Here is a 24,168-nt window from a genome sequence, read left to right on the forward strand (position 1 = left end):
TGAAAATAAGGTGCATATGATAGATACAAAATCATTAAATTATAACTATTTTTATTCAGTACTATACTAAAATCTTATAAATCTTTGTCATAAAAACATAAATGGCATTTGCACTAAATAATTGGTGGTAGTCCTACAATCACAGGAAATAAAACTGACCATAAATTACATTAAAATACATTGACTATCACAATAAATAATTATTATACAATTTTAATATAAAAATAGTTTGCTCACATGAGATCTCCAGGAGTCAATTGCGACTCACCTTCGGCAAGAAAAATTTGCATGGCTTTGAAAAGAAGCGCAATACCGAGGAATTTTTTATTTCTCATTGTCCACGTTTGACAGGGACCGTAGTAGTCGCCCCGTTTTAAATTGGTTAGACGTTTCAATCCAATGGCATCGATGATTGCTGCTTCTCTTGTGTAAGCTTCGGCTGGCATGATATTGTGGAAAACATGTAGGCACACAACACCTCGCTGGGATTGCCAAATATCTAGGATGTGTTGTAACTTTCCACTTTCTGTTAATCTGCTTCGGGACATTTGGAGTGGGCGAATTGGAGACTGTAAATATGCCTCCTCTGCAATATATCGAATGAAGTTAGGGCATAATATGTTTAAATTAAATTAAAGGTCACCTTCATTCCCATTTAGGATAGGCGCCTCCTGAACTCTCGAAAATATTTTCATTGCATCATATAAATGAGAATAGGGACGACTGCTTTTTCCTTTACCAACATAAAAAATTGCGTTCAGGAACCGCTTCCAGACTTCGTGCTGGGATAAGTACTGCAATATTAGTCAGTATGAGTTCCAACGCGTTGTTGAAGACTGAACTATGAATTTACCTTACATTCCACAGGCAGATTTTTCGAGATTCGCGGATCAATTAATAAGTAGATGAAGCTTGTTTTGAGGTTTCCTTCCCGAAATTTACGTCTCTGTCTGTTCGTGTGAAAATGTTCACTTATCTCTTTTTCTAATGCCATGTGTTCATGAATACGGTCAAACCATTCTTGTCTCATAACTGTTCGTTCCAGCTCCACTGAAAATTCTAGACAAAAACAAAGTATATTTTACCTTTGTTTAAGAAGGTTCACTATTACCAAATAATCGAAGCAGAAGCGTTTTATGTTTATTTGTTATATAAATATGTGATATTTTTTTCATTTTGAAGGTTGAACTAGATAAAATCACTGTGCATACTGAGAAAATTCTAATATTTCAACTCAAACATTTCAGTATAGCCGAAAATTTTTAGAGATGAAACCTTTAAGAATATAGTAAAATAACATACCACCCCCCCGGAGAGTTTATCGCTTATCTTGCAATAAGTTGGAATTTGGCAACATTTGCCCTTCTTCCGTGCTTATTTTATAATGATTTGTTTTACTTAACTCTGTACCTTATATACTGGTACATGTATTACCGTTGTGGATAGCCATCTATGATATAACATTGGTTCAACCCTAATCAATATTTTCTTGGGATCACTGCAGATTTTTTGCTGCTTTTTTTGATAGTAAAGGTTTTGTCACCGTACTGACATGGAACACTTTATTTTAAAAAAAATGTTGTCTTACTCTATTTAATTCACATCATGTTTAGTCAGAATATCTCTGCTTCGCCTAAATCTCAACAGATTATTTTTATGAATCAACTTGACCATCAGCCTTTTCAGTTGTTTCGTTGAAATTGCCTATTTCCTCACATCTACTGGTTCCTCACTTAATAGAAGCGAACCATCAGGGTGACTTTGTGTTCACCCTCGATCAGTCCTATAATCCACATGTATTTCAGGATGTTTCCTACTTCTGGATGCGTTGCGTCTGATGTGAGGTATTCCCCCAGTTGTGATTTCCTACTTTGCCCAAGGGCCGCACGTTATCTCAGAACACCTATGGGGCCTTCATTTATTTTTCCACAGAGCCTACAGACAATATCAGCAGCTTTCCCAGATGGTAGTTTAGCCTACAGGGACCTGTAAATATTCCCACTATGATTTTAAATTTTTTGGTAGGGTTCAAACAATCCTGGCATGTTCACCGAATATAATTCTCGCAGTCGCGCATCTTTCTTCCTTATTTCATGGCCATGAACTCCTTGCCGATTTCACAGTAAATTCAAGTCAATGTAGCCGCGTTGTTGCTCCTTTCATGGTAGTTATTCCGCTGCTCCATTGCCTTCTAAGTCAAAACACCCTGGAACTTAGCGTATCCACATCGTATTATACGAGCCAAGCGAATTTCATTTGTCGAGACATTCTCATAAAAGTATAGTGTTCATTGAGTTGGATTTGAATGTTTCGATAGCCGTCTGGCTGTCAATTAAAATCGCAATATTCTGCCACTTATATTTCCTTTGGAGGTTAAATTATGCATACCTACATATGGCGTATATTTTCACCTGAAATATATGGGAACTCATTGGTTGACCGTACTTTTTTCTTATTGCACTAATAATCCCTGCGCATACACCCTCTGTTTTGAAAAATCTATGTATACCAGGTAATCATTTGCTTGTTAAACCACTAAGTCAATGTTGTTTTTCTAGTCCGCCTCGTTGCTCGATCGTGTGTGAAGTTTCTCATCGAAATGAAATTTCATGGGTAGCACATCGGTGGCAATAATTTGGGATTCCGCTTAGAAAGTATGTCAATCTTCCTTCGGTTTACCCCGGACATTGTGAATGTTGCCCTCTTGCTATGAGGACCTTCTCATAGCACCTGTGATTCACACACAAAGGATTTTTTAAAGTATTTGTAATTCCTATGCTCCAATGCATCTACAGGGTTTGATACTGTCCGTCCAGATTACCACACCCCCATTTTATTCCTACTATTAACCTCGGGCGAGCGCAATGCTGATCACATTGCTGATCCTAGTGTACCGTTACGGTCTTGAATGAAGTGCTCTAACGCACTTCAAGGCTCTGATCCAACATGGATTGTTGCGCCAACGATTATTATTATATTATTAACCTGCAAACCATTTAAGCTCTTGTAGCTTTCTTACATTTATTTTCGATGTGTGCCTCCCAGAGTAGCGTAATTGCTAGATATTTGACCTCTATTTACTATTTAACTTCTATGCCGTACCATGATTTTGTTTACATTTGGGACGGTCAGATTGATCATTCGGGTGACCAAGACTAATCGCGTAGGCAATGCTACAGTATAACCCAAATTGACCATGCAGATTCGCCAGTACCTAACTGCAGCTCTACTGAAGTGTTCCGTCGACACACGTTTGCACACCTCTCTGCTAGTCAAGTCCGGCAATGTGGCCGCTTTTCTATTTGATATTTTTCTTTGGAGTTTGAAATAGTTGTGCAGTCGTGGTTGTGTTTGGTCAATCCGGGTGGACATTTTGACTATTCCTAATTCAAACGATGTTATCACAAATGACGCTCAAAGTGGGGGAATTCGTTAGATTCATGGTGCGACATTCATTAGGTTCAATACCGGCATTCTTTAGGTTTCAATTACCTGAACCTGTGGAAGAATCAAGGTAGCACGTGCACCCCAAAAGCCGTGCCTCATTAATACCACTCCATCGCGGCATTCGTGTCACAAGTTTTACGTCTTCACACGCACGATCAAGCCTTTCTTTCGTAACTTTCCTGTTTAGCTTCGTGTTCGCGTTGATTGAGCAATGTCATGCGATGTTCTTTAATGGATTTTACTATGATAGTTTTACGTGAATGGTTGCTCAGCCCCGCCCTCCTGCCACAATTACTAATTATTTTCAGTCCCAATTGGATTCTATCACACAGGATGACCTCATATTCCCCATTCATATTAATATTATATTATTAAAGAAACCTTACACATTTGTTCCTTTATATTAATTAGCTCCTTTAAGGGTTTGTCTAATACTATTTTCCACAGTAGCGGTGGTAGTACTCCATCTTTAGATATATTCAGGACTGGAGGGTTGGTTCTGCTTTTATCCGTACAGTCATGGCTTGCTAATCGGCCTTATTTTTTAAGATTTTGGAATGGATTCTATAGTATAAGGGTACCTTCCAATTTGAGTAATTACCCAACCATATACAGAACGTATTTAGTTCATTTTCATATTACTCAAGTAGCCAACCCAAATAATAACCCAAACACTCTTGAATCGTTTCAATTTGCTCCGAATCAGGCACCTAAAAATAATAACCAAGTCCATACTTACTCAACTCATTCAATTGATCGTTTTGCACATTTTTTGTTGCTTCCAGATTTCGCTTGTACTTAATAAGCCGCTTGATATATAACCGTTTTGTACTCTTCGTTATGGGGCCTATAAGATTCGAAGTTAATTTTCTACGGCGAAATATAACACAAAGCCTACCTGGTACTTCTCCAAACGTGGTGAGTTCAGCTCGCAAGGTATCAGTATCGTAATTGGGCGGGATACTGAAACTAGTGTTATGACTGCTTCTACTTTTATTCAGGTCTGTTTGCCTACACAGAGAGGGAATAAGGAGTTCAATTTGGTTTTGGACAGAAAACTACTTAATCCTTACTTATCTGTGAGTCCAGGATTCGAATATAAACGTGTCTCATAGAAAACAAGGCCGTTTTCATCGTCCGTATGAGTGTAAGTTTCCGCCACCTGCAAAACATACTCTCCGCCTTTCGGTGACCGAATGAAATTCGACTCATTCATCGGAACTTTATTATCACAATTTAAATTATCGTCTGCTGTCACAAAACTCAGATCAGTTTGAGCATCGTGAACCACCAATTTCTCTAGAAAATTTGAAAATCTTCTAGATCCAGACGTGGTTTTCTGTATCTTGTCCTCTTTGGCATTCGTTTCCAGCAGTGTATTTGTGAAATTGAGAGTTTCATCAGTCATTACTCCGTCGAGCAGTTCATCGACATTATCGAAAACTTTCAAGATGGATGAGAGTTTTCGGGATCTTTCAACCTTGTCGCGCCATTGTTGGATTAAAGATATCCTTGACCGGATCGGAGCTAACTTTTCTGAAAACTTCTCTAAATTCTCTTCTGTCAGTTTGAAGAGGTTCTCCTTCTCCTTCATATTGGGCGAAGGCATAGGCATGTCACTTAAATCAACAGGCAACGCTTGCTTCTTTGCCGCTGATTTTCGGTGGGTAATGTATATATAATAAGGACTTGTGGCATCAAAGTTGTAGTTCACCCTGTTTGGCGTGTATTTTTTCTCCTCTAACTGTTGCACGGTTAAGAGTTTTTTATTGCGAGGAGACTGAAAATTCAATTTATTTGCACTTATGAATAATTCTTGCTTTCTGTCTTCGACCTTCTTCTCGAAAACAAAGTTCTGGATTGTTTGGATTACATCAAAATGGTTTTCATGAACAGCGTATAAGACCGGTGTCTTCTTTTCGCTATCAACTACGTGAATATCGCCCCCGCTTTGCTGTAAAAATAGGCAATGAGCAGAAAATACAACTTGTGAAATAAATAATACAAACCAGAAGCAATTTTACAATTTTCACGCGGCCCATCAAGCAAGCAACATGCAGTGGCGTCATACCATCTTCGGATTTAACGTTGGGGTCACCTAGGTTGAAAATAGAATGATCACATAAAATCCATGTTGTCGCGTTTTTATATTTGCGGAATGGGATGAAACAGATTTGGAGTGTTTTTCATATGAAAACCATATTTATGGTTCCAGATCAGGTAAAAGTTGAATATACGATTTTTTTTCCCACTTCTTATTCAAAAATAAAATTGTGCATCAGTATTGCATGCTATTGCAAGAACATGAAATTAGTACGCATAATCACCCAGCGTGTTTATTTTCATTCCTAACGGCAGAAGGCAATCAAGGTGTCCATGTCAACTGTAAACATCGTTATCAACAAACTCACCTCCATACTTGAGCATCAACTCCGTAATTTCGTCCGCTATGTTTTCGTTTTCCATACCACAAGCATAGTGAATTGGTGCAATACCTCTCCCATAAATGATCGTATTTGGATTGCACTCATGTTTCTCCAAAAATATCTTAGCAGCACTACAAAATAATAGAATATTTACAAACGCTCCGTTGGAAAGGCATCCGCATCAACGTCACCAAATCGAAACCCACTCACCGCAAGTCTTCATCTTCAAGTGATTCTAACAGACATGCAGCTAAGTAATTTGCTCTCTTGTCAATATTCATAAGTACAAATAAAAAGCTAGCCAAATATTGAATATAAATAAATAAACAAACGAGAATAATCAAAAAGAAAACATTAGAAGTAGATCGTTCCTGGATACTCTCAGTTTGACAGTTGAAAAGTTTACCCGTGGATGAGGAAACTCTTAGTCGGTGAGATTCTAGTATATAGGGATAATGCAGTGTCACGGACAAATCCCGAAGTCAGTTCAGGTCCTCGAGAAAGTAACGTTTACTAAGTTCCTTCGTTGTTTTATTTGGTTGAATGTGGATTTTCCTAATCTTAACAGTTCTTATTATAGAATTCGTGAATACTAAGTAGCTGCGATATCAATAAATTTGCACTAAGAGGAAATCATCAAAAGTTGATAAAACAAATTGAAAGCTAAAAAGAGACAAAAGAAAGCGGCTCAATTACATGAGAGCAGTTGGAGAATTAGAAACCTCCAAAATGCCACGATCGAGGGATATAAGATCCATTACGAACCGTATCCTCATCTGATACTTCTGCTTCAGACAAAAAGCAAGCTTGGCTTATGGGGTTCCTGTCCCATATCGGCATATCTACGCTATGTTTTATAGAGATTTTTTTTTCTATTGTTAGTGGAAAAACTGCTAGGGAGGCGTCTTCGGTGGTATGGTCATAATTCGCGCCAAAGAAAATTCAATTGCTAAGATTGGTCTGAACATCGAAGTCGATGGTAAAACACCAAAAGGCCGGTTGAAACAACGGTGGCTTGATACGCTGGATGGGGATTTAAAAGCCTCGCGATTGCATCTAGATCAGGCATTTGATAGAGCCAAATGGAGAAACCGATCACAACAGGCCGACCCCGCTTGTGAACGGGACAAAGGCTGAAGAAAAAGAAGAAGGGTCTTACTAGGAGCTAGGGGGGAAGAGAAAGGTGGCTTATCTGTGTGAGCTCATTATACTATATACTTTCTTTTTGAAAGCAAGCGAAATGAATTTTTCATTTAACAATGTTGTAATTTGCAGCCGTTTTTAAAATTTGATGTGAAGCGAAACAACGGAAGTTATTGTCAGTTAATTTTTGGCGCGAATATGTGGTCTAGTCGGTACTTTTCGAAACTGATATAATAAATATTCAGATGTGTATGTGCGTATTTATAAATGAACGCATCAGTATGCGGTAATATGCAATGTTTGTTTTGTTAGGATGAGCATAATATTTTTTTTTGTGTCCCGATGACTCAAGTGGTTAGAGCGGTTCAAATCTTACTGGGGGCAGAGGGATTTGTTAGCGTGACTGGATGTCGGCTGCCAGTTGACTTAGCTGTGAATGAGTACCTGAGTCAAATCAGGGTAGTAATCTCGGCGAGTGCAATGCTGACCACATTGCCTCTTTCCTATAGTGTACCGTTACAGTCTTCAATGAAGTACTTTAACACACTTTAAGGTCCTGATCTAATATGGATTGTTGCGCCCACGATTATTATTATTATAATATTTTTGTTTTTAATATTTATATATATCTGAAAGTTTGGGAAAATATGAAGGAATATTTTGAATTTTTAGTAATGTACGAAAAGAAAAATGTCAATAGAAAGTATCTCACATAAGATATAAGCGACCAGCTTCCGGTATTCCGACGCAATTCAATGGCCTTGTGTTTTTTTTCACAAAATCTAAACTGATGGTTGGGTATCACGTTAAATCTATTCAAATTGGTCTGTAAGAAAATATTTGAGTAGGCTCTTTACCAGGTTTGAGGATCATTGTAACTATTGATATTTTTCATTAAACAGTGACGTTAAATGCACTACAGCAACTGAAGGAAGTTCTTTAATCATATCGTAATGATCTTATCATTCCCAGGCGATTTTCTGTGATTGAGATGGTTTATGATCACACTAGCGACGCGTTTGGCTTTAAATTTAATGGTTGTCGTAATTCTTCTGAATAGAAAACTGGAAGACGTAGTGTTTGTGTAGTACAGCTGTTGATCGAAGGCAAGGGCTTTGTTTTTGTGTCGACGGCACTATTCCGCAGTATATATATAAAGGAGGCTATTTCGAATTTAGAAGATTGGTTAGTCTCACTGGAGACTTTTTAACCCAGGATGTGGGTAAAAATCATACCAACACAAGGTGGCCGTATATTATTCAATGATACACCGCCTGCTAACAGTACCCCTAATCGATGAAAGATTCAACACAGAAATAATATTCATCAGAGATACCCCAACAAAAAACGGATTTAAGCTCCGGATGATAGATCAAATGATAAACAAAAAACAAACAAGTTTATCGAGAAATAAGTACACAACACTGTATGAACAAGAAAAAAGTAAAAGTAAAGCCAATAGGACAGGTATCACATGCTCCAACGAGATACGGACGAATTTGTCTAAAAGTGTGGTCAAAATTCTGCACACTATTCCATAATATCCGATAAGTATTAATGCGGCCGATACAGGGGATCCAGAGCGGAAAACAAGCCTACTTTCTATCAAGAAAGTTTCCAAGGTGCTCTTTGATGCCATCCAGGATGATATTAATTGATACTTTTGTGACAATTGGACGCATGCCAATACTCCTTCAGCTTTCGCATTCAAAATGGGTGCTCTTCTTCAAAATGGGTGCAGTTGTGATTGAGTGGAAATAACTCTGCAGAGGCTGCAGTGGCTGCAAGGAAGAGTACTGCTTAGGGGAGCAGTCTTTATTATTTCATTCAGAAGAGGTGGAACTTCATTGAATTTTATGCGATTGAGAATCGTGGTGAAGAGCTCCTTCCACCTCTTCATCTTTTCGTCATCATGGATGAGAAGTCCAGAATTAACGTTCGTCCAAAGACCATCGGAAAGCTTTTTCGTGATGAGGTATACGGTAAGAAAATCAGTGCTATTTGCGGCAGCTTCTTTCCCTCACCAGTGCGCTGGTGGGATTCGCTCGCGGCCATCAACAGAGCTCTCAGCTCCTTACGTTTATTGATCCGTTTCTACGTTTCCGAAGTCAGGCAGGTCTTGTAACGCTCTTTTGGGACTTGACCGAGATTGATGGCTAAACCTCTTTGGATGCGCACATTTAGAAGACAATCCATAAATCAATTGCTTATCACGATTTGATCAATCTGATTAAATGTTCATAGTCGGTTAGTCGAAACCGAATTGACCTTGTGGTAGGCCCTGTATTTGAACGGTGTGGCACCGATGACGAGACGAACCTGCCCCAGCTAGGTATTGTCAGAGCCCACCTTGGTATTTAGATCACCATCATAAGGCCATCTATAGGAAACCTCTCTCGAACTACGTGTTTCTTTTCTTTCACAAAAGATCCTCTTTCTCTATATCGGAAATCTCTGGTAGTGGGTAGCGCAATTGTGATGCGTCTTAAACTGGAATGGAATTTTGCAATCAAGATCCTATCAGAAACCGGTTCCCAGTTAAAGAGAGCCCACCCTGCAGTATCCCTCAGTAAAAGTCTGAAACCGGATTCGCGACTACTACCATCTGGTTTTCCAGAATGTAAAAGTATAGTGCCACGACATTGGAAGTAGCACTGTAGAGAGTTCCACCATATTACACAGGTCATTCCCTATTAGAAAGGTCGTTCATGCTTCGGTATCAATAAAATCTCGCCTACACCATCCTTAAACTCCACGCAATATCATATCATCCATTGCATGTGTGAAAAGAAAGTGAAAGGGAATCATAGAGTCAATATTGCTTCATCCTCCGAGCAGGCGGAAAAATATTGTTTAGAGCTATTTTTTAGCTGAAGTTCTTGCTTAAAATTATAGATGTAGATAAAAACCGAACAGAAACCATGAGAGGAAGAATTGAAACATATTTTTGTCGATTAATTTTGAGGAACGACGCTTAATGGTAAAAAATGCTTTCGTTTAGAAATAAAATCAAAGTTTTTTTTAATAAGTTCAAAATACGATTATATATTTTTCAATATCTTTTCCCTTCTTTAATAATGAGATATTATTTTTTCACAATTTGTTATAAGAAAACCATTTAAACAACAATTAATATTCGAAAAAGATTTGAAAACAGAAAAGATTTCTTCCATCTTTGAAATTAGATATTGGAAACGAGCCATTTATTATTTAATATACATAATATAATGCTTTATGTATATTTCAGAAAAATTGCATTAAAGTGAATTTGAATGAATTTGGAAAATATTACATTTGAAATATGTATGTATGTGTTTTTAAATCTCTTAAATGACTTCTATTATTTAACCCCACGTTTTGTTCATTATTATTTTTTTTCAGTATGTTTATATTGTATTGTGCATTGAAAATTATTGCAACATATTTTGGGAAGTCAAAAAATTCTTATGTTTGCAGTTAATATATTGCGAAATATGTTCTCCAGTATCATTATCGGTAACAAATCCGACTTCATATTGTTGTTATTCGCTTAACATGGATGAACTCTAATTGTAATAATGATTGTCTCTTGACTGTTTCTAGTCATCGTCACATTAATGATGGCGATGACTTGCGAGATCGTGATCTTTGCTTCGATGGACTCTTTAAACTGTGCCTTGAACTACTACGAGATTTAAAACCATCACTCCATGGCTCCGCGACGCGGCCAAACCAATGTATAAGATCTTGGACTTCTAGCTGCAAAGGATATTGATTGGAGTTTTTTTAGTATTTAAATAAGAAATCGCCCATTTATATCAAAATATATGTATTACCTGAATTGCTCTAGGCAACTCGCGAAACATTTCTGCTTTTGTCAGGCTTGAATGCTGCGATATGAAAGACAGACAGTTCGATTTCAGAACTGTTGCTCTGAATCGGTCCGCGATCCCCAACAAACAAAGTACTGAATCCTCGTCAATTGATGCATTCAATGTATTTTCGCAAAGTTCCTGAAATTTTAAGATCCTAGTTAAACATTTTGTCAAATAAAATTTTAAGTTGGAAGGAACAGATTATGCCTTTAAATCATCGATGGAATAGCGATCAGCCAGAAGCATTAGTTCACAAATTTGTTCGGCTCCTACGGTTCTATCTATGGGCGCTCCATATAAATATAGTAATAATCGTCTAAATATCACAGGCGACGTATCAGATATAACAATTTTCCTGGAGTAATTGAACATGTTTTTTAGTGTAGATATTTTTTTTGTAAGTTTTCATATTTGATTTGAGTCGATTACTTATGATATTATCATAAAAGAATTTACCTATTGATGCTTTCTTGCATTCCAGATAGCAATGCCTTTTTGAACCACTCGCATCTGTTAAGAAACAATATTTTTTTTATACAGATATTCTGATGATTCTCGGTAATATTACCTAGCAGATACTATAACACGGTGAGCTCGAAATGTATGAATTTGACTGGGCCGCGAATGAAATTCATATTCGTTCACTTTTTGATTTTCATCATGGGCGCCACTCTGTAAGACATGTACTTCGAACTCCATATCAGCTAATTGACCAGAGTGCAATAAACGTAGTGAATTCTTCGACAAACTACTATTGGCTACAATGGGCGGTTCGCATAAACTTTTGACGAGATTTAACTATTACGGGAAGGTTAAAAAATGTTATTAGATAACTTACCAAGTTCAGTCCTAAAACGAAGGCATAAATATGTTATTTAAGGGCAAGATACTTACTTTGACATTCTTATAATCAAATGAGCTTCTTTTTATATCCATCTTGATATCGTTCTGAAGTATATTTGTTGACTCCAGCAGCCCTAACTCTACTAGCGATTTCGTGAATTCATCTTTTTGAACCAGCTTGCATATCTTCAAGCATAAATTGAATAAAGGTGAGTTAGATATTAGTGAAAAAATGACGTTGGCTAGTGCATCCAAGAAAAATGAACCTTCTTGGCCGATGACAGGATAGGGAATAAAACTAAAAATGCACGACGAAAATTAAATTGCATGTGAGAAGAGGATAGTTCTCCAATTAAGCACGTTTCTGATTTGAATCGATAGGCATGTGTTGTTTCGTGTACAAATACATTGGTATAGACCGTTAATTACGCATATTTGCTGAAAAAGAATGTAGGGGTCAGGGGTCCAACGATCCACGGCGGTATTAGATGATTTGACTATTATGGACAATCCTCCGAAGAATTTTTTTGCCCCTTACATGAGGATGGACGATTCCGTAGCCTACATTACCGACCGTCAGGTTGTGGATAAAATCCGGCTCAATAGGTTACGATGGGCGGGCCATTTAATCCATATGGATGAGGATGATCCAGCCCGGAAAGTCTATAAGAGCAATATCTATGGTTGAAAAAGAAGATGAGGCAGACTCTGGCTGAGATGGAGCGATGGCCAAGGTCAGGACGCCAGACAGCTTTTAGGGATATCGAATTGGTGGACTCGACGCAAAACCGGGATGTCCGGAGTTCCTTATTAAGGCAGGCCCTGCTTATGGACAATATTCGAGATAATTGTGAAAGACGGGAAAATATTGAAATGTGAAAGCAATGAAGACTTTATAAAAAGCTCAAGACAGTATGAAATTTTTTCAGATTTGTGACGGATATTTTGTCTGTAGGATCCAAATGAGACGGTTCTTGTTTGTATTTAAGATGTGTGATGTATAAGTAAATGGCAAGGCAAAACAAAAACAAATACGGTAAGCCAAATCGATGTCACCCAAATAGGGTAAAAGCCCCCGTTTTTGCGAAAAGTACAGAGATAATTCTCCTTAGGACCATCTGAAACCAGTCAGATTGGAACCACGATCATTGGCCTTAAGTACTTTTAGTGATTAGAGCGAAAATCAATGTATCATAGAAGAGTAATAATTCCCCAAATAAGTGAGCCATTAGCATCACCTGTCATTGAATGAAAGGAGAAATAAACGAAAAGGCAGGTAAACATCATATATGGAGTATAAAAATGAGAGGTAATTCATGGAATATAAATATTCTTGTTTGCCCTACAAATATTACTATTCGATTTTTTTACATCTGCACCATATGAGTTTCACCACAGAAAAGTGTCCCCAAGAAAACATATATTATAAAATTGAAAATAAAAAAAAATCTGTTAGTTTTCAGTTGATCTAACTACTTTCAATATAATATCTTTAGCACAATACAAAATCTATTTGAATTATTACTTACATGGGATATAGGATCTCGGAGTGCAGGTTTATGATCCAGCAACTTGATAATGACTCCATTCTAAAAGTTTGATTATTAGAGTTCATATAACACTTATCACACATATCTTGATTAATCCGACTTACTATTTGACTTGTTGCCAATTTAAAGCAGAATTTAAACTCTTTCCATCCAATTCGATCATCCAAACGGTCAGATATATTTTCAACAATTAGAATATAGGCAGGGATATCTAAAATTAACTGCTCGAGATTTTGGCGAATTGTACTTCTTTTATTTCCTAAGCTCATATCACAAAATGCTGCCCTGAATTTTGCAATGAGTTAGTTTGAAATGATTAGAAATCCAATGGTTGAAATAACGAATACTTACTTCTTCTCTCTAATAATTTCTAAAGCAGTTGCGATCCTTCCGTAGATATCTCTCATTTTACGTACTTCGTACATATACAATACGAATTTCAAATCATTTTCAACTGTTATTAACCTCTTTTCTGATGAGATATCATACATCGAAGCGGGCGGACGACTGAATGATATTCTATTCATATCGTCTGTGATGCCTTGATTTGTTGGATTTGCTGTTATATTCATTTTATACTGGCTTTCACTTTTGAATTTTGTTGATAAATCTAAATGTGAGCATTTCAAGTCCTGTGAGAAGTGGAAAATCCATTAAAATAACTGAAATAAATCCACCCTTCCGTTTTTAGCCAATATATTTTAATATCCTTGGCATACTTTTCTGGAATGCTTCGATATTTACTTACTTTACACATTTTCTCAAGCGAATTTTTGATTTCTTCTATCACATTTGTTGAAATTTTTAATGAAGATTCAATCTGTAGAGAAGAATATTTTATCCATAAACCTTTGTGGTCAAGAGAAAAAGGTTACCTCAGGTACTAGATAAATAACGAGTTCCAATTTCTCGTCTGAGCTTAGATTTATAAATACATTTAAAATATTCTTCAAGAGTTGATGTAATTGCGACAAAAATATTGGTAATCGAGTTCGAACGTATTTAATAATTTCGTGTTTCTGATAACGTGATATATCCGCAGCATCCTTTACGAATATGTTACAGAATTGTAAGATCTTGGCACAACCTAAATTAGTAAGAGATTAAGGGAAAAGTATGTTATTTTGAACTTTATAACTAATGAATGATATAAAAGTCGAGAATTTTTAACTTGATATATTCTCTGTAACAAATTTTGTTTTCTTTTCTGAAATTTCATTAGGAATCTAATTTTCATTTCATATTTTCCTCCTGTCAATTTCTAAAAAATATACTTATAAGAAATGTGGTAATATACTATTATTCACTTTATTTAAACAGATATCGGTATGGAGACTATTTTGAGACCTAGATACCAGGTGCATGGACGACCATATTTTTTTCAGATTATCAGATTAAGTGTGTCCGGATAGCTGAGTGGTTAGAGCACAAGGCTGTCGTACGGAAGGTCACGGTTCAAATTTCGCTGGCGGCAGTGGGATTTGTATGGTGATTTGACGTCGGATACTAGTCGACTCAGCTGTGAATGAGTACCTGAGTCAAATCAGGGTAATAATCTCGGGCGATCGTAATGCTGACCACATTGCCTCTTACAGTGTTCTGTAGTATACGGTTACGGTCTTGAATGAAGTGTTCTAACACACTTCAAGGCCCTGGTCCATCATGGATTGTTGCGCCAACGATTATTATTATCAGATTGAGCAGTTGCTGAGAGTGGGTCCTTGAAGTAATTGACCAATTTTGGACCCCTGCATTCCTCACCTTTGCGAGCAATGACAAAACTAATACCGACTTCGGAAAGTACTAATCGAGGCCTTTCATCTGATACCGCACATGACTATATTCGGTGAAAAAAAATTAAACTCCCCCTTTTACATATATGGGGACTCACTCAATGTACGCGAGGAGATTCACAGTTCCCACATTTTCGCCAATAATAGGAACCGTTTCTGAGAAAATTTGTGTGACAGACAGATGGACAGATGAGGATGAAAAGGCGGCGCTCCAGAACTGGCAGCAACGGACGCCTCAAATCTACATAAAATCTACGCCTTGTCGACCTCTATGTTCCCAAATGCTTCATGGTAACGAAGATTATGCCCTAGATCATTAAAATAACAGAAGGGCAATCGCGACCGGTTGCTTTAATCAAGAAGAAGTTGCGTGGGAGCATTCTTGCAATCCGGGTAAAAATAACTCGCCAGCTAGGATTAACATGAAAATTCAAGTCGCTAGGAAGCGACTAAAGGCCGAAACGGCGATAGTTTTATATTCTAGATGATGATTTGAGAACCCCTCGACTTCACCGGGAACAAGCCCCCCCCCCCCCCCCCCGCTGGCCGCCTGGATCTTTGTCCTCCAATTATTGCGGTCACGTGACCGCGTCCTCCAATCTTGGAATGCCAGAAGTTGCTCAGCATCCGTATATGTTGTGCTCTCCCACCGTGCTCTCGGTCTTTCTCATAGTCTCGCTTCGTCGGTATGTTGTCCGTTCATAATTTTTTAGGCATGCGATCATCGCTCATTCGTTGGCCATGTCCAGCCCACTGAAGGCGTTGTAGTTTAACGAATTTCGAGGCTTCTAGGTCATCGTGCTCCGGAAATTGACTGAAGGACTTTTCTTTCAAATGTATTTGGCAAATTTTCGGAGGCTTGGGTTAGAGTGCCGATTTCGCACCCAAAGCATAGCACTAGCTGTATGATAGTTTTGTATACGCGGAGCTTCATGTTTCTGTCCATTTCCAACCAGAACAAGTTTTGTTTCAAGATGGACATCAAGCACTAATCAAAACTCCTCTGCTAATGTGAACAATGCTTGTAATTACAATACTTCAAGTGTGGTCTAAAACGTTTCGGACCGTCGAGTTCATCGTTGAGAAAACCGACTTAATTACATGGTTTTGCCCTGCATGCAAATCGATTTTTCTATGCTACACACATGAGCATCCTCTTTGTCGTTTAATATACATTTCTATCATGAAAATAGAATTACTTGTCGAAGAAAGAGAAGTACTTGCTTTTCATCCCTCATTGGAATGGAAATAACAACGAAACAAGACGTGCCCGCTCGAAGGTAGTATCCTAAATTATTTACAATTTTCATCGTTCTCACCGCTTTTGGTACACTTATTGTAGCCTTTTGCGAAAACTTACCTACTGCGCCTTCCCTAATAGCTTCCTTAAATGTATTAAATAGCATTTCTGGCTGCGTTGACATTGCGGCGGGGTTTAATGATTGGATAATTTTGTTGAGAATGTTATGCATATCCATTATGACATCGAAAACAACTGGAAAATAATATATGTTTTCATGGCTTTAAGAAAAATTTGGACCAAATTGACAACTTACAATTTTTCAGCCGGATCAATTTCAAATATCTCTTGCAGGGATCCATCATCTTAATAAGAGGTGGCTGCGTTTCTGCAAAGTTAATCAACTTCTCACAGGTTTCCTCATCCATATCTGGCATCAGCGACTCCGTGTACAGCCAATGAAGGATCGGAGTCAACATGAATGATGGCAGGTTGTAAAGTATTCCGAGAGGGGTTAGTGGTGAAGAAGGAGGGGTATCTAAGGAACTGGGGAAAGGTGATGGACTTCGAGCTCGGTAAGGAGATAATGGAGGTTTGCGACTGCTACATATATTCTCAATAGGATTCAAAAACAAATCATTGGAAAAGTTAAAAATGTTTCTGCTCGAAGACGACTGGAGATTGGAATCGGATGATGACATTGGATACTTTTTTATGGGAGACTGCGCCGAATCGGATTCCTTAGTGGAGGCTGTCAGGCAATTGAAAGAGTTGGAGAGGGTATTCATTTTATGCATCACTCCTGATTGTTCTAGTGACGGTGGCAGCAAATGTATTGGTGAAATATTTAGTTTCGGAAAGTTCTTCTGGTGATCTTCAGCTGTTCCTGATTCCGAAACGATGGGGATGGTTATGGAGATTTTGACTTGATTCGCAGTGGTTTGGGTCAAGCTTGGCTTATACTTTTCAGTATTTGTCACAGCAACGGTGTTGGCTGGGGCTTGACAGTACATACTGCAGTCAAATCCATTCAAACGCAGTATTGCTGAGTGTACATGATACTAGAAAACGTAATAATCTCGTCAGCCATCTTCCTTTCGCTTCACAGTAATTGAAACGGTAACAAAGAATACACAAATCATAATTTGAAAAAATATTATTTAAATGCCCGTAATTAACATAAAATATCACTTTAACTCAATAATTTGATAAAAAAAAATCTTTGGAACCAAAATTTATATTACAAAAAAAAAACATATTCAACTTGATGCAAGCCAGGAACAATAAGTTTAGCCATCTTACATCAATTCCGTCGGAACTTTTAATGATAACATCGCTAAAGTAGCTCTCACTTAGAGCGTCAATGAAAGTGAATTCTTTCTCTTGGCCGACGGCTTCATCTTCCTTAAGGCGTTTGCACAGCAGCGAATACCAATTTTCACACTCTAGCACCAATGTATCCGCTGGCGTTAAAGTATATGTCTGGAACGGAAACTGTAAGTATTTACTGAGACCTGACACGCAACGGGAATTGCTTACCTTAAATTCTATGCTATGTCCTGCGAATGCACCAAATATCAATCTGGGGTTGAGCTCATTGACATCAAAAGTTTCGCAACTAAAAAGAACTGTAGCAGATTCGCAGCAACTATCACAGTCTTTTGAGTCCGGAGAAGGGTTAATGAGATCATTGTACCATGTTATATCGCCAGTCTCATCCAAACGGAATTTGATTCTGTCAAATGGAATTGGTTGTGAAAAATAATGTCAAATGAGAACTTAGGTATGAGGAAGTAGCAAGTGTGGATATTCCGCTGCAGGAACGTTCTTTTAATATTCAATAATTAAATATTCCTCAGCAGCATTCACTTACCCCTCCAAGCCGGATACTTCCTGTTTACCCTCGAAGGAACAGCTTACAATCTACAAGAGAAAAATGTCACAATGAAAAATGAATTTTATCCCTTTCCTCGATTGGATCTGACCTCCCATGTGCCGAAAAACGTATGTTCCACCGCCATTTCACTTTACTTCCATCTGAAATTTGCTCATTTACGGGTAACAATGCACAAGATTGCAATAATCTTTCTTCTTCGGTGTTTTTCTTCCTAGTCAGCAGCCATAATCTTTGTGTCCTTCTTGACCAGATTTTCCTTCGGTTCGTTCTCCTTTCGCAGGATTTGCGTAACTCGTCTCTCGGAACAAAATTGCCTCACTAGGGAGTTGACACGGGAAGGGTAGTTAACTTGTTACATGTTTTCTGATAAGTTAATGGCTTTCGCAATCGCAACGACCGCAGGGACTAGACGAAACTTCTCCCGTCACAATAAAAGAAAACCTAGTTAGGGAAGCGATTTTTGGAGAATAGAATTCTGTGGAGAGTTTTGATAAAATGTCAGATGTCAACCCAGGACTGAAGAAGTGGGCTTAGATGGAAATGACACTTCTACACTGTTAAATGTGGATGCTTAAATGTAACGACTCTGAACGTGTTTTAAAGAAAATATGTTATTAGAATGATTCTTGCTGTGAAAGAATTCATTACAGGAAACCCTAATATGTGAATATTGTTGACATATACTTGCATATTGCTATGCTGCCTATTTCGAGTAGAAAGATGAAGTTTTTTCATTTCTACTCCTTATATTTCTGCGAATCGCATAATTGTATAAATTCAAAGTGCTTTTTTTGGGAGCGCCGCAGTTAAACATTCTCTTTTCCGTAAAGCTAATTTATTCAAATTTTTTTTTTATGGTTTTATGGAGATGTGCTTCAACTCCCTCCAGGGCTTCCTGAGAAGTTTGCATTGCTTTGCTATTATTCTGAGCCGCGTGTTTCTAGGATGATCAACTCATCAGCCACTCTTGAATGGTGGATTCCATTGCTTAGCCAGTAATGGAGTGGTGGCCCTTCTTTCAGGTGTGACCTATCCACTATCACTTTCCCTTTCTAATCAACATGTCTATCATACGCCCATTCACCGGGGTAGTTCTTTCTGCGAGATTGTGCTGAGCCAGTGTACCCCGATGGAGCTTTCGAGTAACAGTGATTACTTTCCATGTGCTACTTCCATATGACAGTACAGAGAGAGCGTTGACGCAAAACTTGAACTTGAGATTGCTGTCCAGATTTTAGATAGAACATGTTTGGTAAACGATTTGTCAAATGAGATGCTTGTCTTTGGAATGACGGTGTCCCAATGAAGGTCCGTGAAAAGAAGCGCCTCTATCGTAAGCTTGCCGTCAATTAAAGACTAGCAATGAAGTGGGCGCTCGGCGTTATCTGAGCGGGCCATTACCCAGATATTTATTGAACAATCAGGAGAGATCTGTAGCGACTTGTCAAAAGCCGACACAAACGCACACGAGATATGGAGCACTTCTGTTGTGGGGATATGGGGGGGGATATGGATATGGAGCATCTCTGTTGTGTTAATGGCGAGAAGAGCACTTGGCTTACTGGCCAAAAAATCGCGATGGAAAGGTGGAAGGAACACTTCGAACAGATTTCAACGGAATAATTTTCTCGTTCGCCACTTTTGCACGTAAAAGTGGCTTTGGCGCAGTTCCGCCTATCAATTTCACGAAAGCTGAAGAAGTAATCAAAGGAATGAGGTCGTGACAGGATCTGAAGACATTACAACTAAGCTCTGGAAAGCGTAGAGCTGAGACCTAGTAATGTCGTCCAATGAGTTCCTCATTCGCGTTATTCAGTAGGGTAAACCCTATCTTACCTGTAAGAAAGCACGACCATTTGGTTGCTATTTCGTACTATGGAGATTTTTGATCGCATTCTTGATCGCGACACCGCTTAAATAATCTTGAGACAAGCCGGATTTGTCGAGAACTGCGGAGCTACTGTCGCAATATACGCTGTGTGATTACTTAAGGAGAAGCACCGTGAGATGTGTGAGCCAAACAAAGTTATCTGGTATCCTTTGCGACGGCACTTAATGCGAGAATAACTTGTGCTTGGGTTAAATTGCTCAACCGCAATCTGAAGAGTAAAGTTCAAAGTATGTCAAGTACATCAAAACCGCTGTTGGTGTCCACCAACAAAACAAGTAACGAAGTCAACGGGAGCCAGGCAAAAAGCCGGCCGAAACAACGATGACATGATGGGCTGGACACTGATTTAAGGGCTTCTCGACTCCATCCGGACTAGGCTTCTAGCCGACGGAAATGGGACAAGCAATTGAGATGCTTATCGATCCACCACTTAACGGCACAAAGGCTTAAAAAAATCAAGAGTGCTTCGAGCAACATCACCAGCGGAAACAGCGTTATCAAGATGGATAAATTTATCGACGCTTTCAATGTTCAGCTCCTCAGTGCAGATAGAAAGAGTATGATGATCAGTTAATCTGAGAACTTTGGTTTTGTTGGTATTCATCTTTAGTCCGACTCTGCTTGTTGCCTTCTCCACCATCCATGACCATGTCAGCAGATGTCATCAAAATTTAACACTGGAAAGTTTAGATGGTATAAACCCAATTGAGAAGGACAGATGTCACATAAAACGTCCGAGAAAAATATAAATCTAATAAATACACTCGTCAAAAAACAAATCTTTTTAATTCTCCTCTTCTTGAAATAACGTACTCTTGGATTATTAGACAAACTCTTATCTGGAATTATATATATATTTGATTATTCGTAATAGCTTTTGTTGCTGAATATTTTCAACTTATGTTATGTTAACGAAATGATTGGCGTCTGTTTGTAGTCAATTCCAAGAAAAGCTTAAAATATGCTGTACTTCATTGCGACAATAAGTATGGTTCTATACCTATAGTACACCTGACTACTATGTAGGATTAAAACTATTTCCTTAATAATAGAAAAAATAAGTACCGAGGTCACTGGATAACTTGTGTAGGCTTAAGAAGTCATTCCGTGTGTCGGATCCGCGGTATCGATTTTTTGTTTGTTTGGCATCAATTGTATCTAGATAAAGTGTAGAATATATGGGTAAAGTGATTTTTTGATATTTGGAGTCGTTCGGAGATTATAGTGTTAAACACGTGATAAGTCAAATGCCAGATTTATGTCGATCGCCGTAATAAAGCTCGTATTGATCGATCCAAATGACGTTCGAATGACTTCGCTAAAAGGACAAAAATTTAAGCCAAGGTCGTACATGTGTTTCTTCAAGAAACCTAAGGTTTATGGACTAGATATAGCAGATTAATGGTCAGTTAAGGTTTTATGGCTAAAAATCGCATTCTACTTTTTAAATGCCTTTTTGTCGAAACTGCATGTTGAAAATCGGAAACGAAATTCTTTGAAAACAGACGTAAGAGGGTCATCCCGTGTGTCGGATCTGAGGAATCGATTTTTTTGGCATCAATTGTATCTAGATATAATATAGAATATATAGGCAAGGTGATTTTTTGATATTCGGAGTCATTCGGAAATTACAGTGTTAAACAGGTAAAATGTCACATGCAAGGTTTATGTCGATCGCCGTAATAAAGCGCGTATTTATCGGTCCAAATGACGTTCGAATGGCTTCGCTAACATTATAAGGATCGAAGCCAAGTCTTTACATGTGTTTCTCCAAGAAATCTGATGTTTATGGAATAAGTATAGCAGATTAACTGTTAGTTATGTAAGATTTTATTTTCTACTTTTTAAATGGGTTTTTCTCGAAACTACATGTTGAAAATCAGCTGCCACAATAGCCCAAAAACTACCCAACGAAATTTTTTGAAATTTTCAGGATTTATTCAGAATATATTTCTACTGTCCTAACTAGGATAAATGCGATTCATTCAAGGCACCAAAAATGTAGCTTTCAATATTTTTTAATAATTCCAGTTTGCGGACAGTGGCTAAGTCTGGACGTTGAAATGCCGTTTACATTTTTTCTTTAAGATGATTACAGCGCCCTCTAGCGTGGCAGCATAAAGATACATTTTTTTGGTGGTGGGTGTACAAATTGCTTTGTATTTCAATAATGAACGATGTTATCGTGCTAGAAAAATTATTACGCATGCCCAAGACATTAGTAAATATATGGTGAAAAATTCGTACTTGTACCTTTACCCACTTCGTCACAAAAATTTCTAAAAGAAGATAAAAAAAACCACCTTCACACGGGATGACCGCTTTAAATCGGGTCAGTAGCGTCACTTTTTTGATTAAGGTCTTACTATAAATGTACAAAATATTAGGCAAATAAGCTCATTTATTTAGTATATATTTTTATTCAGATATTAGCACATAATTGTTAAAATTACTACAAACTTGTTAAAAGCCCATGAAGGGTTTAGGGCAGCTATCAATGAGATTCTACTTTTCTAATATGAGCACTTTAAAAAAAACTGTTTTCAATTATAACTAACAAATTTTGTAAATTTTAAAAATGCTGGAAGGCACTAGATTCAATGGCACTAATATTTGTGGAATCAGCAAAGATTTCAGAGGACGGAATGTTTGCTTTTTGTAGTAACTCCAACGGTGAAATCTAGTAATATAAAACAAAATAATTATACAAAGATCTATTATCCTTTTTGAAAAGCAGGCGATTCGATGACACAGAAAAAGTTTTAAAGGAATAAATTACAATGCTTACCTCTTTCAGCGTTTCAACATTAATATCGAAATCCTTGAACATAGCAATTTTTCGTAAGCCTAAAACTGACTTAAGTCGAAACTTTGGATCGATTTCAAGTAGCCTCAATAATAAATCTTTCCCCGGTTTTGGAATCAAATCGACTTCAGGTGGGAGAAAGTTTTTGGTAGATTCGTAGTTTTTCGATTCATCCGATTGAAACTCCTCCATCTTGGCTGTTGTTATAAGCTTGGTGTTTGGATACTGCAAATATTAAGCAGGGAGGGTTTGACTTAAACCAGATTGCATGAGAAATGGAAAATTGTATATTAAAAATTGAAGTACAATAATTTTAAAGAAAGAACGCTCGATTTAGATCTTCCATTTACAATACACTTAAGTACAAAGTGGGATCTACATATACAGTAGAACTTCTCCTAACGGACACCTCTTTTCACCGGACAATATCTATTGCATCGGCTCAGAGATATATTTTTTTAACAGAACAGTTTAGCGGACCCTCACAATAACGGACGCGGACACCAAAAATCAGTAGAAACATTAATCACGCATTTTTATCTTTCAAAAACGGACAGCAGAGCCGGGTTTTCTTATTTTCTCGGAAGTACATATTCGTTAGTTGGAATTTCGGAAAATCCCCCATTTGGGGTGATGGGACAACATCCTGTTTTGTTTCTATTGAAATAATATTATTTCTTTTGGGTTTATAATTTCTTAAGTTCAGTTCAGTTCTGTCCTTTTTAAATAATAATAAATTTATGATGGCGTTTTTGATTACATTCTGGTCTGCCTTAATAACGAACTCCAGACACCCCGGTTTTGCGCCCAGATCCACTAATTTGATATTTTTAAAAGCTAGCTCCATCTGAGGTAGCATCTGCCACGTTTTCTTTTTTGACCAAAGATATTGCCATCATAGACTTTCTGGCTTGGATTATTCTCAATCATACGAATTAAGTGATCTGTCCACCGAAACCTACTGAGCGAAATTTAACCCCCAACCGGCCATGGTATTGCTCATAGATTTCGTCGTTATATAGGCTACTTTCTTGTAGCCTTCAGTCTTCAGAAGATTCAGAATTCCCAATTTTTCTTGCTAAGAATCCAAGACACCGAGAAATACATGAGAAGGAGAAAGATCATTGTTTTTTACAGTAAGAGCTTCAACCCAATGGTGAGACGTTTCGAACGAAACAGTTTTTGTGAGCTGAAATAAGCTCTGCCGCCCCTTAATGTGCCACTTCCGCCTTCTGCTCATTGCCCATCGGTAACTGGCCTATGCTCAACTCCCATATA

General features: G+C 37.8%; 3 protein-coding genes across 3 annotated transcripts in view; all 3 read right to left on the reverse strand.

The window, feature by feature from the left end:
• Positions 1-34: 34 nt before the first annotated feature.
• Positions 35-6,267, reverse strand: LOC119658417 (ankyrin repeat and LEM domain-containing protein 1). Its single transcript, XM_038065812.1, has 9 exons — positions 6,084-6,267; positions 5,859-6,004; positions 5,457-5,545; positions 4,521-5,401; positions 4,346-4,458; positions 4,187-4,294; positions 854-1,059; positions 644-794; positions 35-586 (listed from the first exon to the last, which is right to left on the reverse strand). The coding sequence occupies exons 1-9, from the start codon at positions 6,152-6,154 to the stop codon at positions 234-236; spliced, it is 2,118 nt and encodes a 705-aa protein (XP_037921740.1). The 5' UTR covers positions 6,155-6,267; the 3' UTR covers positions 35-233.
• Positions 6,268-10,072: 3,805 nt separating this feature from the next.
• LOC119657914 lies at positions 10,073-18,683 on the reverse strand. The gene is made up of 17 exons (XM_038065100.1): positions 18,282-18,683; positions 18,170-18,219; positions 17,836-18,031; positions 17,599-17,778; positions 16,613-17,357; positions 16,417-16,551; positions 14,139-14,350; positions 14,012-14,083; positions 13,615-13,895; positions 13,368-13,548; positions 13,243-13,302; positions 11,765-11,899; positions 11,439-11,668; positions 11,327-11,380; positions 11,078-11,225; positions 10,832-11,008; positions 10,073-10,754 (listed from the first exon to the last, which is right to left on the reverse strand). Exons 1-17 carry the CDS (start codon positions 18,315-18,317, stop codon positions 10,605-10,607), a joined length of 3,042 nt encoding a protein of 1,013 aa, XP_037921028.1. The 5' UTR covers positions 18,318-18,683; the 3' UTR covers positions 10,073-10,604.
• Positions 18,684-22,481: 3,798 nt separating this feature from the next.
• The window catches only part of LOC119656988 (serine/threonine-protein kinase S6KL), a 151,285-nt gene continuing 149,598 nt past the window's right edge, over positions 22,482-24,168 (reverse strand). The window contains exons 8-9 of the mRNA XM_038063722.1: positions 22,873-23,115; positions 22,482-22,764 (exon numbers count right to left, since the gene is read on the reverse strand). Coding sequence (XP_037919650.1) covers positions 22,657-22,764; positions 22,873-23,115 — 351 coding nt within the window. The 3' untranslated portion in view covers positions 22,482-22,656. The remainder of the gene's footprint in view (positions 22,765-22,872; positions 23,116-24,168) is intronic.

Source organism: Hermetia illucens, chromosome 5 (assembly GCF_905115235.1).
Source record: "Hermetia illucens chromosome 5, iHerIll2.2.curated.20191125, whole genome shotgun sequence".
Classification (NCBI taxonomy): domain Eukaryota; kingdom Metazoa; phylum Arthropoda; class Insecta; order Diptera; family Stratiomyidae; genus Hermetia; species Hermetia illucens.